The sequence below is a fragment of the Haemaphysalis longicornis genome, unplaced genomic scaffold (assembly GCF_048455015.1).
Source record: "Haemaphysalis longicornis isolate Haplotype H1 unplaced genomic scaffold, Haemaphysalis longicornis Haplotype H1 scaffold_6, whole genome shotgun sequence".
Lineage (NCBI taxonomy): Eukaryota > Metazoa > Arthropoda > Arachnida > Ixodida > Ixodidae > Haemaphysalis > Haemaphysalis longicornis.
The window spans coordinates 23707087-23722189 of NW_027526407.1; the positions used below are offsets into that span (position 1 = coordinate 23707087).

The 15103-nt window shown below is 45.9% G+C and overlaps 1 protein-coding gene across 2 annotated transcripts in view; it reads left to right on the forward strand.

Moving 5' to 3' along the window:
- LOC144142305 (solute carrier family 15 member 1-like) overlaps positions 1 to 13539 on the forward strand; it is a 92696-nt gene extending 79157 nt beyond the window's left edge. The window contains exons 17-18 of one of the 2 annotated variants that reach the window (XM_077673708.1): positions 1603 to 1710; positions 12891 to 13539. In XM_077673708.1, the coding sequence (XP_077529834.1) occupies positions 1603 to 1710; positions 12891 to 13091 (309 nt within the window). In that variant the 3' untranslated portion in view covers positions 13092 to 13539. The remainder of the gene's footprint in view (positions 1 to 1602; positions 1711 to 12890) is intronic. The other variant, XM_077673707.1, reaches the window with a different exon arrangement.
- The last annotated feature ends 1564 nt before the right edge of the window (positions 13540 to 15103 follow it).

Sequence of the window (15103 nt, forward strand, 5' to 3'; positions counted from 1 at the left end):
TTTTCTAGAAGCGTTGCTGGTCGCACAAGATTATGCAGTTTGCAACTCCGGGAAACGAATTGTCGCCGCTGCGAACGACCGAAGCATCGTAAGCCGAAATACGGATCGCATTAGTGCTAATGTTGAGTTGTATGAGCTTCATGGACCTCACTATGTATACTGCACTCTAGGAATAACAGAACAGAGCTGTTAATGATAATAAAGAGGCGGCTCACACGGGCACGGGGGCACGGGCGCTCCTCGCGCTCGTGGCAGTGGCTCGTGTTCTGCCCCAGGAATCGGGTGATCGGCTGCTTGGCTCCTTTCTCCGTCGCTTTCCGCGACAACAGCTGCATTTACTGTGGCACAAATGTTGTCGGGGAGCACTTTTCACTTGATCGATTCCCGATAACTGTTCGGCCTATTGGCATTGTCGGCGTGTTCGGTCAGCCAGCCAGTCGCACCAGGCAGACTTTCGATAGGCCGACGTGTTCTTGTCGCCGTCGTGTGACAAGGCGGTCTACCAACTCGGAAGTCCGTGTCGCCGTCGTGTCGTCGTAGTGTCGTCGTTGTGTCGGCATAGCCAACGGGCCTTGACTAGAAGCGTGGTGATAGAGCAATAAAGGTAAATGTGAACAAACACGATAGCGGTAAGCATGTTGCAGGAAGCGCTAATTAACCTAAGGTGTCGCCGCGACCCGTCGACGCTGAGCAGACGACGCTTCTCTTCGCCGTTCGGCGGGAGTATGAGAGAAAGCCGTCCAAAAGGATTTTTGCTTTGTGACGTACATGGTAGAATCGATGACGTACATGCGTCGTAAGGGCGGAGCCCCAAGACACTCTGGAAAGGGGGGGAACGCGGCAACAAACTTTGCAACCAAAGCGTGCCCTTTCCGCTGCACGTTAAAAAGTTATACCTAGCACAGATGACGTTGACGACGCAAGTTAACCATTGCGGTTGTTCATTTAGCGTGTTTGAAACGTCTTTCAGAAGCCCTTTAAAACATTAGAATTTCTTTGGGATTCTCGCGAGCCACCATTTAGTTCATTAAATAAAGAATGCGTATATATTGAAGAAAACAATACTGCATGCAAGGAATTGGAGAACATTTGTTTAGGCAAAAAATAAATGAGATTGTTTATATAGAGGTAGCGGGATATCTCGCCTCATTGCTGTTTTTTTCTTGTCCTGAGCTTGCGTAAAAATTTACACTTGCATACAATTGCAGCTTAAAGTTACGTTTTACTGCAAATGCGGTTATTCTGAAAGTTTTTTCTCCAAATGTGTGTTATAATACCTGCATTCAATAAGATCATATTTCAGTGGTGGCGCTTCACGTGAGACGAATGATTTTTAGTGCTTTGTTATTTTACTAAACAATGTATGAGAAAGTCACTGGGCCGTTACGTGCTGTTCTTTCCTCAATGATACCATCGGTCTGGTCACAGTCAAGCGGTGTTTAGAAATTTTGCCATCAAGACTTCCATATTAAAAACAACCTTGCAACAAACTCTTATTGCTTTTATTTTTCGGTGCGCATTAGAAAAAAAGAGAGCGGTCATGCGTTTTACGCATGGCACTTGTTTTTAAATGTCACTAAAAAGCGATGTGCTCCAACGCAGGCTCCGAGCTCCATGAAGTCGGTGCTGCAGGCTGCCTGGCTAATCACCGTTGCCATTGGGAACCTCATCGTGGTCGTCATCGCTGAGTCCAGGATTTTCAAAGTTGCGGTACGTCCTGAATGCGGAGGTCATTTTTGTGCGAAGCTCAAGCGCCGGTATCTGGCAAGCGCAATGTCGGTATCAATGCGGGGTAGAGCCGAAACAGAAGGCAGAGCACATGTTAGAGATAAGTCGGGGCGATAGCGAACAACAGCGAAGCAAGTAAAAGAAGCTCACATGGAAACGTGGTATAGCTTGGAGCAAACGTGTGGAGAAAACGGCACAAAAAGTGAGCCCTAAAGGGACGATAGAACACATTTGATAAACACTTTCACTATTTACTTCGCGTCTGGAAGCACTGCGAAAGCTACAGTTATCGCAAGTACGGAGCGGCACTACGGGATTTGCTCGTCGCACCGTAAACGCCTTCCATTTCTGCTTTGCTTCGGTGGCTTTTTTTAAAAGTAGCTATCGAAAAGCGTTCATTGCTGCAACTGAAGGAAAATAATCCAACAGCCGCTATATGGCCTCAGTGACGTAATTCGGGCCATCGAAGAACGTCAAGACCGGGAAAGAGAGAAATTTTTTTTGAGCGGGTTTCCAAGTTATCTGATGGGCATAGAGCAGTAATTTTTGGCTGAGGTATTTCGCGACCGCCTAATCTAAGTACTAGGTGTGTTGGGGACTACGTTCTGCAAGTATTTAGGATTTCCAAAAAAGTTGAAAAAAGTGTTGTGGGGTCCCTTTAAAAGTGAGTAGCATACAGTTATTTCTACACTCCTTTCCGAGAGGGCCATTACTGAGCGGAAAACTTTACCACTGCATAACCATGGTTACCATGCAAGAGCGGGGGTTAGCGAGAACATGCTGCATGATTGGAACCCCGGTAGAATGTTACTGGGCGAGAGCCGTTGGTTTAGTTGCACCAGTAGGCGGGAACATGTTCGCTTTTATTGGCCGCATTGATTGTCGTTGCTATCACTCATGCTTCCATGTTTAAGTGAAAAAGTTTACTATAGCAACAACCAGTACGCAACATAAAGAAATGTGTTAGCAGTCGGGCTCAAAACTTTCATTAGTGAGACGAATTATTGTCAGGCACTTCGTGTCGCCAGTGACAAATGTGAAATATTCAAGGTTGAGAGGGGTCACATGGTCAGCCGAATATGCAGAGTATTGAATAAGTGGCAGCTAGACTTGATTGGCCTTTTCCAACCGAGATCGTAGCCACAGGTTCGACAGGTGGTTAGAGTGCCGGTTCATTTTCTTGTTCAGCTATTTTAGGTAATCTATCGGAAAACCACCCAGATTTATTTTCCACTTTTGCGTTGTGGTTTGTTGGAAATCTTTATTTCGACCCTGGTGATGTGCGAGTGGTCCCTCATTCCAGGAGGCCATGGCACGACCGTGCTGTCTCCGCCCTGGAAACTAGGAGTTGCTGGGCATTCCAGCCGGCGCTGGTCGTCGGGTACTTCCTCGGCTCGGCTCAGGGAAGGGTAGGAAAGTGGGTAAAGCTGGGAGTGGGAGGACTGGGTTGCGTGCGCACCCGAAAATGATGTGAATGCGGTTGCATCGGTTAGGGCAAAATTTACACGTAGCGGGGTATTGCGGGGGCGGACATTCGATGTAGCCAGGTTGGGTGAGGAAATGTGTTTATTCGTGCTCTCCGAGAGTATTACTTCTTCTTTTAAGTGCGAATGCACTTCTTACGCTACCCTGAGTCACGCTTCTGCCGCCGTCCGTCTTCAGCCGCAGGTGTTATCGCGCGCGCGCCTCCTCGCCCTTAGCAACGGCGCGGAGCGGAGGGGAGAGCGTGCGTAGCAACGGCGCCATGACGTAGTACGCCACGTGACGTCGCGCGCTCTCGCCTCCTCTCCCCTTCCGCTCGCCGTGACGTCACGCGCTCTCGCCTCCGTCTCCCCTTCGCTCGCCTGCCGTTTGCGCGTTCTCGCCTCCCTCTTCCCCTTCGCTCGCCTGCCGTTGGGTGAGCCTCATTTCACACACGATCTCTATGACACCCCCTCGCGCTCCTGTCACGTGATCAAAAATTTCGTGACGTCAAGACCAAAAGTCACGTGACCAAGATCGTTTCGTCACGTTCTTGCTTTGCCCAAAACAAATCGTGCCGTGCGCGTTTTCTCTACGTTGGCGTCGGCGTTTGTTTGACGCCCCATTTTCTTCCTCTAATCGTCAGTGCTATCTGCGTGTTACGTTGTCAAGGCCGGTTATTTAAACCAAGTGCAGCGTAGATCTGCAAACGCTAGACTTCGCGTTGTGTGCTGTTCTGGGAGCTCACGGGTGTAGCCGGCGTGCTGAGCCCTCGTCGACGAAACGGTGACCATGACGACATCGATCCATCTCGTGAAAAATCGAGGACGAAGTTTGCCACCACTAGTTCTGCAGTACCTATCCTACAAGTCACGTTGCCACCAGCAATGACATGCAACAACGTGCCAGAGATCACCACACGAACAAACGCCGTGCTGTGATGTGGCGAATACAGTGAGGTTCGATTGTGTGCATCGGAGCTCGACGTACTTACCACATTCGGATTTTGCGGTAAATGCGCAAATGAGATGTGGAGGAGTGGAGGGTGTGTTGTGTCCTATGTACCGATTACTTTGTGCTGTCGCTCTTCATGTCGGCGCACTCGGCGGTGAATTGCGATGCTTGCATGGGCAGCGATTGTTGCAGGCAGCCGCTGCAAGCATCACGCGGTTGTGCTGGTCAATTACGATCGCTTTGGCGTTCGGTTAGCGCCCGAGGTTGTTTCGCCCAGCGGAGCTGCTACCCGCGTAACATGCTGCGCGTTGCGGGGACGAAACATGGCAGCGGCGGTGGTGAAAGAAAGGGTACAGAGACCATGATGACAGCAGGACGCTTGTTTTCATTATCCCTCGTCCATGCACTTATTCTTTTCCAGCATGAAGGCTAGACTTCTGCCAATTTACTAGGGCGTCGTAACTTAGCTTTAGGAACGACAAAAAGTAGCTTCTGTATCTAATAACAGGTTCGAATTTCACATTTACAAAAAGCCAGCAATTATACTGGACTATAAAAGGCCACTTTACAAGTGCCCTTTTAGGGATGCTGTAAATCAGGCATGTTCTATGAACAACCTCCGCTTAAACCCTTTCGCACTTACCCCCGCCTTTTAATATATATCCTCCTGTGGGCATTGAAGTGTCCACCAAATGTGCATTCTGCTCTTTGTTCTCTTGAATTTTATTTCAAGCTACATAAAAACCGCTTTTGGCCTGAATGTCCAACGAGACGAAGGGTCCAACAATACTAAGGCCCACTGTTTTATTCAAGACATGCATTTGTTGTGAAGATTAAGCCGATAGCGGTAGGTTCAAGCGTGTTGTGCCAAATGTTACGCTACATTAATAAAATGAGCGTAGTGACTGTGCAGGTGTGCGGGCCTCACCTTTGCGTCAATATAAAGCGTTGCACATGAATGTGCCGTACCGGATGGCTTTCGTCAACCTCCTAAAAATAGTTCCACCACAAAACAAACAAGAAAGTGTGATTGTGATTATGGAAATCTATAAGACTAATCTGTTTGTTTGCGGCACAGGGTACCATCACATATGATTAATGGCGTGTGAAGACTGGACCGGATATCACAAAATTTCGCCAATTACTCTTAGGCCAGAAAAACGAACTTCTGCTCAATTGATTCTTTGAGCAACGTATGGGCTATCTTCTCGATTTAGCTGGAGCACTCCTTATTAATGGTTCAAAAAATACAGCGCGACTTGGACAACGACGGTAAAGAAGGACGACGGGTCAAGCGCTCATGGTTTACTAGAATTAACGTGCACATAAAATCATCTGACCCGCTATGAAAATAAATAATTGCATTCGAGCAGCATCTCTTGGAGCTCTCTCTTGTTCATTCCTTTGTTTGAAGTATAGTTGGCCATCCCTGGGGAGTATGGCAACTGAACCCCCCGGTGGCAGATTAACCGTTTGTCCGCTCACATTTAGTTCCTAAAGGGCGTAATGATTGGGGCAAAGTCAAGTAGTCCCCCAGAAGACCAAATTTTAGTCCTTTTTTGCCTATGCATGCATGCAGTCTTTTTAGGCCGACTATGCGGAAATAACATTTTCAGGGGGTTGAAATCTTGAGTGCAATTGGCCTTTGAGCCTACTCGTGCTCACCATCCCACAGGACGGATCAGGCTCCAACTTCAACGCACAATGACTCAGCTAACCAAATTCATCCACCGCACCAAGCACAAACGGGCAGGAGTGAAGGAACCAGACATCATCCGACTTAAGCTTTTCTCATAAGGCACATTATGTACGGCACACCTTACGTGTCTCTCAAGCCAGCCGAACGGCGAACATTCTGTACTTGTGACATGACGCATAATATCGATCACTGCAGGTGAACAGGATATGCCTTTTCGTATGCTGTGAATGATCTCGTGGCACCTTGTCACAAGCACAGACACTTACGCACAGAATAGTAATAGAAGTAAAACGTGAACAGAGAATTGTAAGCCTTATTTCGGAACGTAGGGTAACCTGGCACAGAAGACGACAGCTTATCTGAAACCAGGTAACCGGTATCGACAACAATGAACCGCAGAAGTACAGTATTATGATTTGTACTCGCTGCTATGTAATTATTTCTGGCCATCCTAAGCGGTTTTTTGATCTGGTTTTTTGACAAAAGAGGTTTTTTGATCCTCTACTACCTCGTTCGGCTCCTTCCCACCGTGAATTGTCATCGCTCATTTCATTTTGCATATCACAGGTGGCCCCACTGATCCAAGATCAGCTTGCCCGTCCATAATGGCCGCCATTTTCCATAGTCAAAGATCGATATTATGTATTTTCAGAATAAACAGGTATCTACTGTTGTTGTTCCCAGTGCCAAACAAAATAGACCACAAAATGCGACCTCCATGTGAAGTTTGTGCGCGAACAGAGCAGCGATACGCTTAGGAAATTTTAATTTCCTGAGCGTATTTTCATTTCATATTTATCGATGTAACACATGTCCTGGTGCTGAGTCTATGCTGCTGAGGGCATCGTCAAATTTCTACTGCTACTGACAGATGAGGAAAGGGAATTGATGAAAAGAAGACGGTTTTTGAAAAGTGAATACTATGATAATTCCAAGGCTTGAAGTTTGTATATGGGCTTGCTCTTGTGACAGCGTGAAGCACAATAACGTCGTTTTTATAAGTGGGCACAAAATTTAGACGAAATATCAGAAGGGAAGATATTGAAGTAGGATGTTTTATCTCAATAACTGATTAATATGTGAAATCCTGGATGACAAATATGACACATCAAACCGACGCCTTGATGAGACCGAACTGAGAATATACAACCCTCATCCGAATCGACCGCTTCTTACGGGCTGCCAGCAGTTGACGGACACTCACGCGCGTACACGGTGAGTGTCAGGCGACTGTCGTAGCACCCTCCTTTTTTTGGATGGACGAACATGTGACTGTTTGGTTAGTGCTCGTGTGCCTGCCATGGCATGAAGGTCGGGAAAATTATTTTTTTCACTGATACTAGTGCACTCCAACAAAACGAAGAGAAAAACCCTGATGGTTTGCCCGAATGATAAAACAGGTCCGAATGAAAAAACTGGAGTCATATTTCGGCACCCTCAGCAACGTACTCGCGACCAAGCTTGCTTTCGTCAATAGCGTTGCAGGCGCACTCAAATTTTATGACATAAATCAGAGGTGCCAGGCATACATTTCACTTCAAATTATCGTGTAAACGGTATTGCATGTGAAAATGCAGAAGGTCCCACAACTATATTGCGGTAGAGGGCATTCAAGGTAACTTCAGAGTGCTCCAGACATTCATTTAAAAGTAAGAGCCTCAATGTCTAACGAGACGAAAGATCCTCTGAGACGGAAAGTCCAATCGAGCCTGAATGACCACCGAGACGGAATATCCACTATTGGACCTTTCGTCTCGTTGGACCTTTAGATGCTGAATCCCCTGAAACAAAGCTAACGTAATGACTTGCATAGTTTCAGTGTTGGAATACTGAGTTCGCAACCAATTTTACAAATTGTGAAACTGCCACACTTCTACTGCACTATTGTTAGTCACAACAGTTACCAAGGCCTGAAAGGAACTTTACATTTTTTTGTGTGTGTCAGCAGCAGCTGAAAATGCCTTGCTGTAAACAAACTTTGTACCAAACATTATGCTTGCATTATGGCGCATACAGTTGGGATGTTTCGTTGCCGCTGCTGTACATCACTTCACATTAATCAGGCAGAGTTAGAATGACAGCAAGCATACCCCAAATTTTTTTTTATTGCGATAGTATGCCCATTGGCATAAATACTATGTCACAGGTATGTAAAACAAAATATATAATATAAAATCAGCAAATGTACAAAAAGGCCATTAACTGCGAAAGTAAAATTAGAATTCAATAAGTACACTTGAACAAAAGAAAAAAACATATTTTTATGCACAAAAGTGCAATAAAAGCAATATCTTGCAGGTAGGTAGTTTATTGTTTATGTGACCGACTTCTTGTACCTGTAATTCTGCCTTAACAGTGTGAAGCATTCATTATGTCTGTCTAAGATGTAGCTTATAAGCCACTTAATTGCTCTCAGCAATGCTACAGATCTGGGAGACAGGATAGTTAAGCAGACACCAATTTATTTGAGAGCAGGCCTCAGGTACGTGTCGGTGTACAAACATTCAAATTCAAATAACATACTGAAAGACAAACTAATATATACACAGGTAAACAATCCAATGTGGAGTAATATGGAAATCAAAGAATACAAGACCACTCGCACTTTGTTGTACAGATACCAGGACACTGCACCTCTGTGCAATTAAAACTCACAGACTTTGCTCAAAGCCTCCACAAAAATTGTTACAGGTGTTAAGGATTGCGCGCCGCAATCGCAAACGGATACGCCTCGTTACACGACAATGGGCGCGCTAAAGTGGTGCTTTCCGCTGTACTAAAACTCTCTGTACAGTGACGACTGCCTCATCGTCGACTCATGGAACCTTTTCTCGTTGTCCGAAAGGTAGCCACGAACAACGGCTGCGATCCGAGATGTCAGTGACCGCTTTCCACCCGCACTTTTGACATAGTGGGCTTTGAGCACCCTGTTTTGGGCTTCAATGCCGTTATTTGTCGTTAGAACAGCGTCAAATTCAAGCCTGTGAAACATTACCCACAGCTCCTTCACACTTAGCCACACCGCTTCGAAGTAGCTGCGAAATTTCTCGTTGTTCCAGTACTCTGAGCTAGAAGCAAGAACAGGTAAGGTAAGGTTAATAACTCCTACATGTGGGCGTCAGCTTCCCGGCGCGCAAGGCCAGCCGCGCACTAGGAACGATCGACCGCCAGGCACGAACGCGACGCCCGAAACCACGAAACGACGGAAACAAGGGGAAAATAGCTCTCCCTCAGTCTCGCTCCCTCATTTACCTGACAGAAACGTTTGCAGATCGACGCTGCACTTGTTTTAAATAACCGCCCTTGACACCAAACGCGGATAGTGACAACGTAACACGCGGATAGCACTGACGATTAGAGGAAGAAAATGGGGCGTCAAACAAACACCGACGCCAACGTAGAGAAAACGCGCACGGCACGATTTGTTTTGGGCAAAGCAAGAACGTGACGAAACGATCTTGGTCACGTGACTTTTGGTCTTGACGTCACGACCTTTTTGATCACGTGACAGGAGCGCGAGGGGGTGTCATAGAGATCGTGTGTGAAATGAGGCTCACCCCCTGCCGTTGCGCGTTCTCGCCTCCTCTCCCCTTTCACTCACCTGCCATTGCGCGCTCTCGCCTTCTCTCCCGCTTCGTTCGCCTGCCGTCGCGCTGCACGAGGGTTTAAAGGCGAGGCTGTCGCGGCCCGAACGTGATCACGCGGGGGTGTTAATGTAACTAACGGGCAAATGCCACCAAATTTCAACAAACTCCCCCTCATAGCATCACCCGTGCATTCGCACTTCCTCATGCTCCCCTTCGGGGAAATGTGGGGGAATTTTTTTAGGAAGCTTTGGGTGAGGAGATGGGAAATGTTCTCATGAAGTGCGGGATCTTGGGTGATGTCTTCAAATGTGAGCAGAGGTACGAGACTCGGTACTTCCTGAGCGGCCTGGAGGTATAGTTCGCAGGCTTGTCCATGGGAACAGTTATTGCCCATTAGTGATGTGTATCCCGGCGTCCAGACAATATAGATCTCCCCCTCAGGGACGTGTTGAGTGAGGAGCTTCCACGTGGTAGAGGCCACGCTACCAGTTAAAAAGATACGGTGCTTGTCAATCCGCAATTATAATGTTTGCGGGAGTCTTATGAACACCAGGAAATAAAGGAGCTACTTGTGATTCGGGAGGAAAGAGCGAGGCAGAGCCCCAGCATTTAAGAACCAAGCATCGTTGTAATGGAGCCGGTGTAAACCATTATTTCACTGTATAAAAAACTTAAAGAATGTTATGGTTTTTGTTTTGAAATATGTGCTTTGCGCAATGACAATAGAAACACCACATTAAAATACATTAGTAAAAAATATAAAATCTTTTTTGCACCTTACCAAGTGTAAAGGCTTGTCAGAACTTTTATACGTGAAGTGCGTGGAATGTCTCTCCATGCGGAAATCTTCGATGCACCTGGATTCTTAAGCTAATGTAGTTTTTTGGATGAGTTCAGCAAGCTGACGACTGAAGTTTATTGCCTTCGACGATGCTTTGTGCTCAAAAAGAGCTATAGTTTGTGCTCAGTTAGTCGTCAAGCTTCACATAATATAAAAACATCTAACCTTTCAACGTTGTTTAAAAGAAACACAAATCCTATATTGGGTTGTTTACGCAAACATTGGCCACTTCTGCTTGAGTCCACCTATATCCGAAACGAGTAGTGTCTGAGAAGCTTACAGAGTAGTGCCTGGGGAACGCCTACGATGAAGGCATTTTCCAGGCTCTACTATTTTAACATGTTTGTAAGGCAAAATTAAACGCAAATGATTAGTTGTTGGGGGTAACAAGTAAAAGCCCACCCCTGAAGCGAATTTTCTGAAATATTACGTAGTTTTACTGGTAATAATGGGAAGGTGTTCCAGAAATAGGGAGCTATAGAAAGCTCATTGGGTAAAAGTTTTTTTTTTCAATATTCGCATGAAAAGGGGATGGAATTAGTGAGCTTAAAAGGGCCATGGAGACAAAACGCATGCTTGATTCATTCGAAAAGGTTGTCTCGTGAGAATCACACTGACACCACTTTTGATGCACACGTCGCTCAAATAAGCGACATAATTAGCAAAAAAGAAAATGGTCCTGCGACCCGCTAGCTCATTTCGCGCAACAGAACCTATGGTGTCATGTGCCCAGCTGTGCGATTGGCTGAAGCAGGTAAAAGCAGACGCAAGTTACGCGGGGCTTATAATCTTGCCAAATGAACTATTTGCGGTTACATTTAATGCATATCAATTTTACAGCAGTAAGAACGGGCGGGAAACAATGAAAGGTACGAGAATACACGTAAACATAAAAGTGGCGACACGCTCTGCTGTTGGTACTGGACGCACTAGGCTTCAAAAGTGTCGCAAACTGGGCCAGTTGGTACAGATTCATAGTGGTGAAACAGCGCGCAAAAACCAGGACAGAAAGAAGAGGACAACAACAACTAACGCTGACTAACAGTTGTTAGTCAGCGCTCGTGTTGTTGTCCTCTTCTTTCTGTCCTGGTTTTTTGCGCGCTGTTTCACCACTACGCACTATGCTTGTTTTAGCTGCACAGCAGCCCACCGGGATGGAGTTGTCTTACACGACACTTGCCGATTGGCGTAAGCGACGTTGTCTTACGTGACTATGTAGTCGAGTACACCCCATGTTTCAGGAGACGATTACATTCTACCGTAACAAAAACAAGGTAGGTGCAAATACGGTAAAAAAGAGGAACGGCGGACAGCGGTTGCGCGGCTCCGCATGGTAGCGCCACCTGGGAGGACTGACGGTAAGCAAGTCCGCAGAGCCTAGTGACGCACTGGAAGTTCGTTTAAGTACCCGCTCTTGTGAATTCATGGCAGACGTCACAAAAACACACGATTTGGCGGGATAATCAAAATGTTAACCTAAATTGATTAATTTCTCAGTGAATACGGCATCATTTGCTGCCGGGCCCTATAAAACACGAAATCTTTCAAACAAAACAAACTTGTATTTTGTCTGCATGGCCCATTTAAGCGCAGTAGATGGTGGAATGATATCGCATAAAAAACAAAAAGTCGCTTCAAAATTTTGCTGCTGAATTATCAGCTACCTGTTTGTTTTTTGGAGATATCTAGATAATCGTATTTTGTTTAACAATATCCGCCGTTAACTACAATACGTTATTTTCTTTTGTCTTTTTTCCTCCTTTTCTGCGTTGCTTTTCGTTGCCTGTTGTGTCATTTAGCTCATATTGATTGCTCATTCCAAGGTATTGTATTATTGATTGCCATTCAGTCGTTTTATGTGTCGCTTATTTTGCTTGATCTAATATTGGTTTGTTAGTATTCATGGAGGGTCGGTCCAATTACAGGTTGTAACTTTGGGACCCTCGTCTGTATAATATTATTACGGTACTACTTTTTGGTATCAGTAATACACTGTTTTCAACGCCGATGGGTTGCAGAGGAATCAGAGTAGAGTAAGCACGCTATCCGTTAAATGAAAACTGAGAGGGAGGAGGGAATAGGCAGAAAGATAGTCGCGCAGGGCTGAAAGGAAAAAAAATGGAAGAAAGAATGTGTGTGGAAGAGCAGGCTAAGCGATGTTAGCAGTCGGTCGGATAAGACTGCGCTCGAAAGTGGGCATAACAATGCTTGAATAGCCATTAGTTCTACGTGTTGCAACAGATATAGAAATGATCATCAATTGACACCTTCGATGTACGAAGTCCTACCGAAGAGAAAGTGCTGAGATCTGACGAGCTCTAACAGTTTATGGTTGATGAAGATGAACTAAATAAATACTGAAGGGGAGACGCTAAGAAAAGCTCGAAGGGCTGATATTTATTTTTTTCGGTATCTTCTGGAGCAACATAACTGGAAGCCATGCCATACAAAAGAGCCCTCATTATCACATGCGACGTCTATGCAAGATGGAAAAAACCTGTGGATGCAGAAAGGCTGTGTAGTATTGTTACAGACGTTGCAACAACAAGGTTCGGTGACAGGTATGTTAAAATTCGTAACGTATTTCAAGCTGTATTCCGCCATTATTTTCTTATCGCAGTCAGCGGAGTCGTTCATGTACAGCGGTCTCATGGCACTTGACATGGTGGTGTTCGGCATAATGGCCAGCTTCTACAAGTACATCGAGCCCGCCGCTACCAAACAGGAAGGCGAGGAAGCGAAGAAGAAAGACGAAGAGGAGGCTCTGGAGAAGACACCGGAGAAGCTGCCACTACCCCAAGAGGGTGACGCCAAACCGTAGACGTGGAACTCGTGTATATCAAAATTGTTAGGCATTACTTTTGTCTGAACTCTTTGTCATCGAACTTGCGACTCTACTGAACGTCGCAACGTAACAATGAACCATGCACACGAAGTTGAAAAATATAACCACTAAGAAACTAGGAAAAATTACGTTTGGTTCCTTGACTAATATAATTATTTTTAAAACAAAATTGTGACATTTAATTACGCAATACAAATGGAGCTGTGCGACTCACCCGTCAGATTCTAGCCGTCCCTGATAAGGTCACAGTAGTCCCTTTAATTGTTTGGCTGATGCCGAACGACGATAGAGCCAAAAAATGTGACTGCAAATGTGGTGGTGCCTGCAGTTGCGTTTTATACTGGGAAATAAATGGTAAAATGCCGTTAACACACTGATAACGGTATTTATTTATCAGTGTTAACACACTCACGTTATCGGTGTTAACGCACTGATAACGATATTTGAAGGCGGGCGTTGTGTAGGTCAAAACTGAAACTTCTTTATGTTGCTTGTCTTTTTCGCACAAAACCGTCTTTCGGGCCGCACAAAAATGAGTGAGTTACCAATGGGCCGTTCTGAAAAACAAAACACGTGTTTCTATTTCCCTTTCACTGTCCTGTAATTACGTTAGGGAACGTCGAAGCAAATTACGTATCACAAAGCTGACATACAAAGGATTATAATGGTGAAGAAGGGAATGCAACACCGGAACCCACAAGAGTTCTCAAAACTACAAGCTCTAATAACGCCTGGAAATAAAAAAAACAACGAAACGTCGGAGAAAGGAGAAAAAAGAACAGCCCTTTTACAATTGCAAGCATATCGTATGTAGTGGCTAGGGTGGTGAACCGGGCTCTGGAAGAGGTGTGGTGATTAGGATGGTCTTCAACTACTTCGTAGTAACATAGTGTAATGCAAGGTACATCCATCGCACAATGTCAGGTCAATGGGGGAAAATTTAAGCCGCGGTATCATAAATATAGTGTGAGCAGGGCACTGGTGGGGAGTGGCTCCCGCTCACTCATATTCATCGTCACAGAGATTGATAGTACCGTCAATACGTTCAGATGGTAGGCACCTAATTGAGGAGATTCGCCTCACTAGACCAGTGTAAAAATCCCAACATCTATAAACATGATTGCATCCAAAGCATCATTTTTTTCTCAGCCGGAAATTCTGTGTCGTTCAATGAAGGGCAGTTTTCGCTCTAGTTAGCTAGGCAGTCTAAAGTTCAGTAAAACCGGTCTTTTCTGCCTGGATGTGCACTTTCAGCAAGAGATCAGGAGTTCCACTCTAGGGTCACCAGCTGAGTTTTGGCATAAATATGTAGTGACCGTAGGTGCGCAATCTTTGGGTGGTCGTTTCTTAAAAAACAGTTCTCTGAATCGTACGACTTCAAAAAAAAATTACGCCCACCTCCCCTCGCGGAAACCCTGGTGTGATGCGACGCTGAAGGGGGTTCCATTGGCGTCGCATCAAGCAATCGTCGGGTACGGCAAGAGAGCAAGCGCAAGCGCAAGTGCGGACGACCGTCGACTGAGAGACCGGCCGCAGCGCGGCACTCCGCTTCTATGCGCAGCGCGCCCGAAGGAGAGGAGACCCCGGAGAGAGAGAGTACCGCACATGCGCACAGTGCGCAGCCGCGCGCAGCGCGACCGCATATATTGGGAGAGAGGGTTCGCTATCGGAGAGAGGAGAGACGCAGCTGTGCGGACGTGGACGACGGACTCACGCAGGACAGGGCCGCCGGCAAGAGATGCTCCTCTCAGCGTCGCATCTAAAACAAGGTATTACAAACCAGTGCCCCTTCCCACTAGGGGTCATTCCATGCCAAACGTCCCAGCCGTGAAGTCGAACATCACGGAATTGTTCAGTAAAAATTGTGGGTCATCCTCGAATTACCCACAATGCTCCCTCAATGTTTCTTGTCCAAAACAATTTTGTTCTTTGTCTAGCCGCTCTTTATGTCCAGGGTTTGATGCAAAGTTAGGTGTGTCAAAAAATTC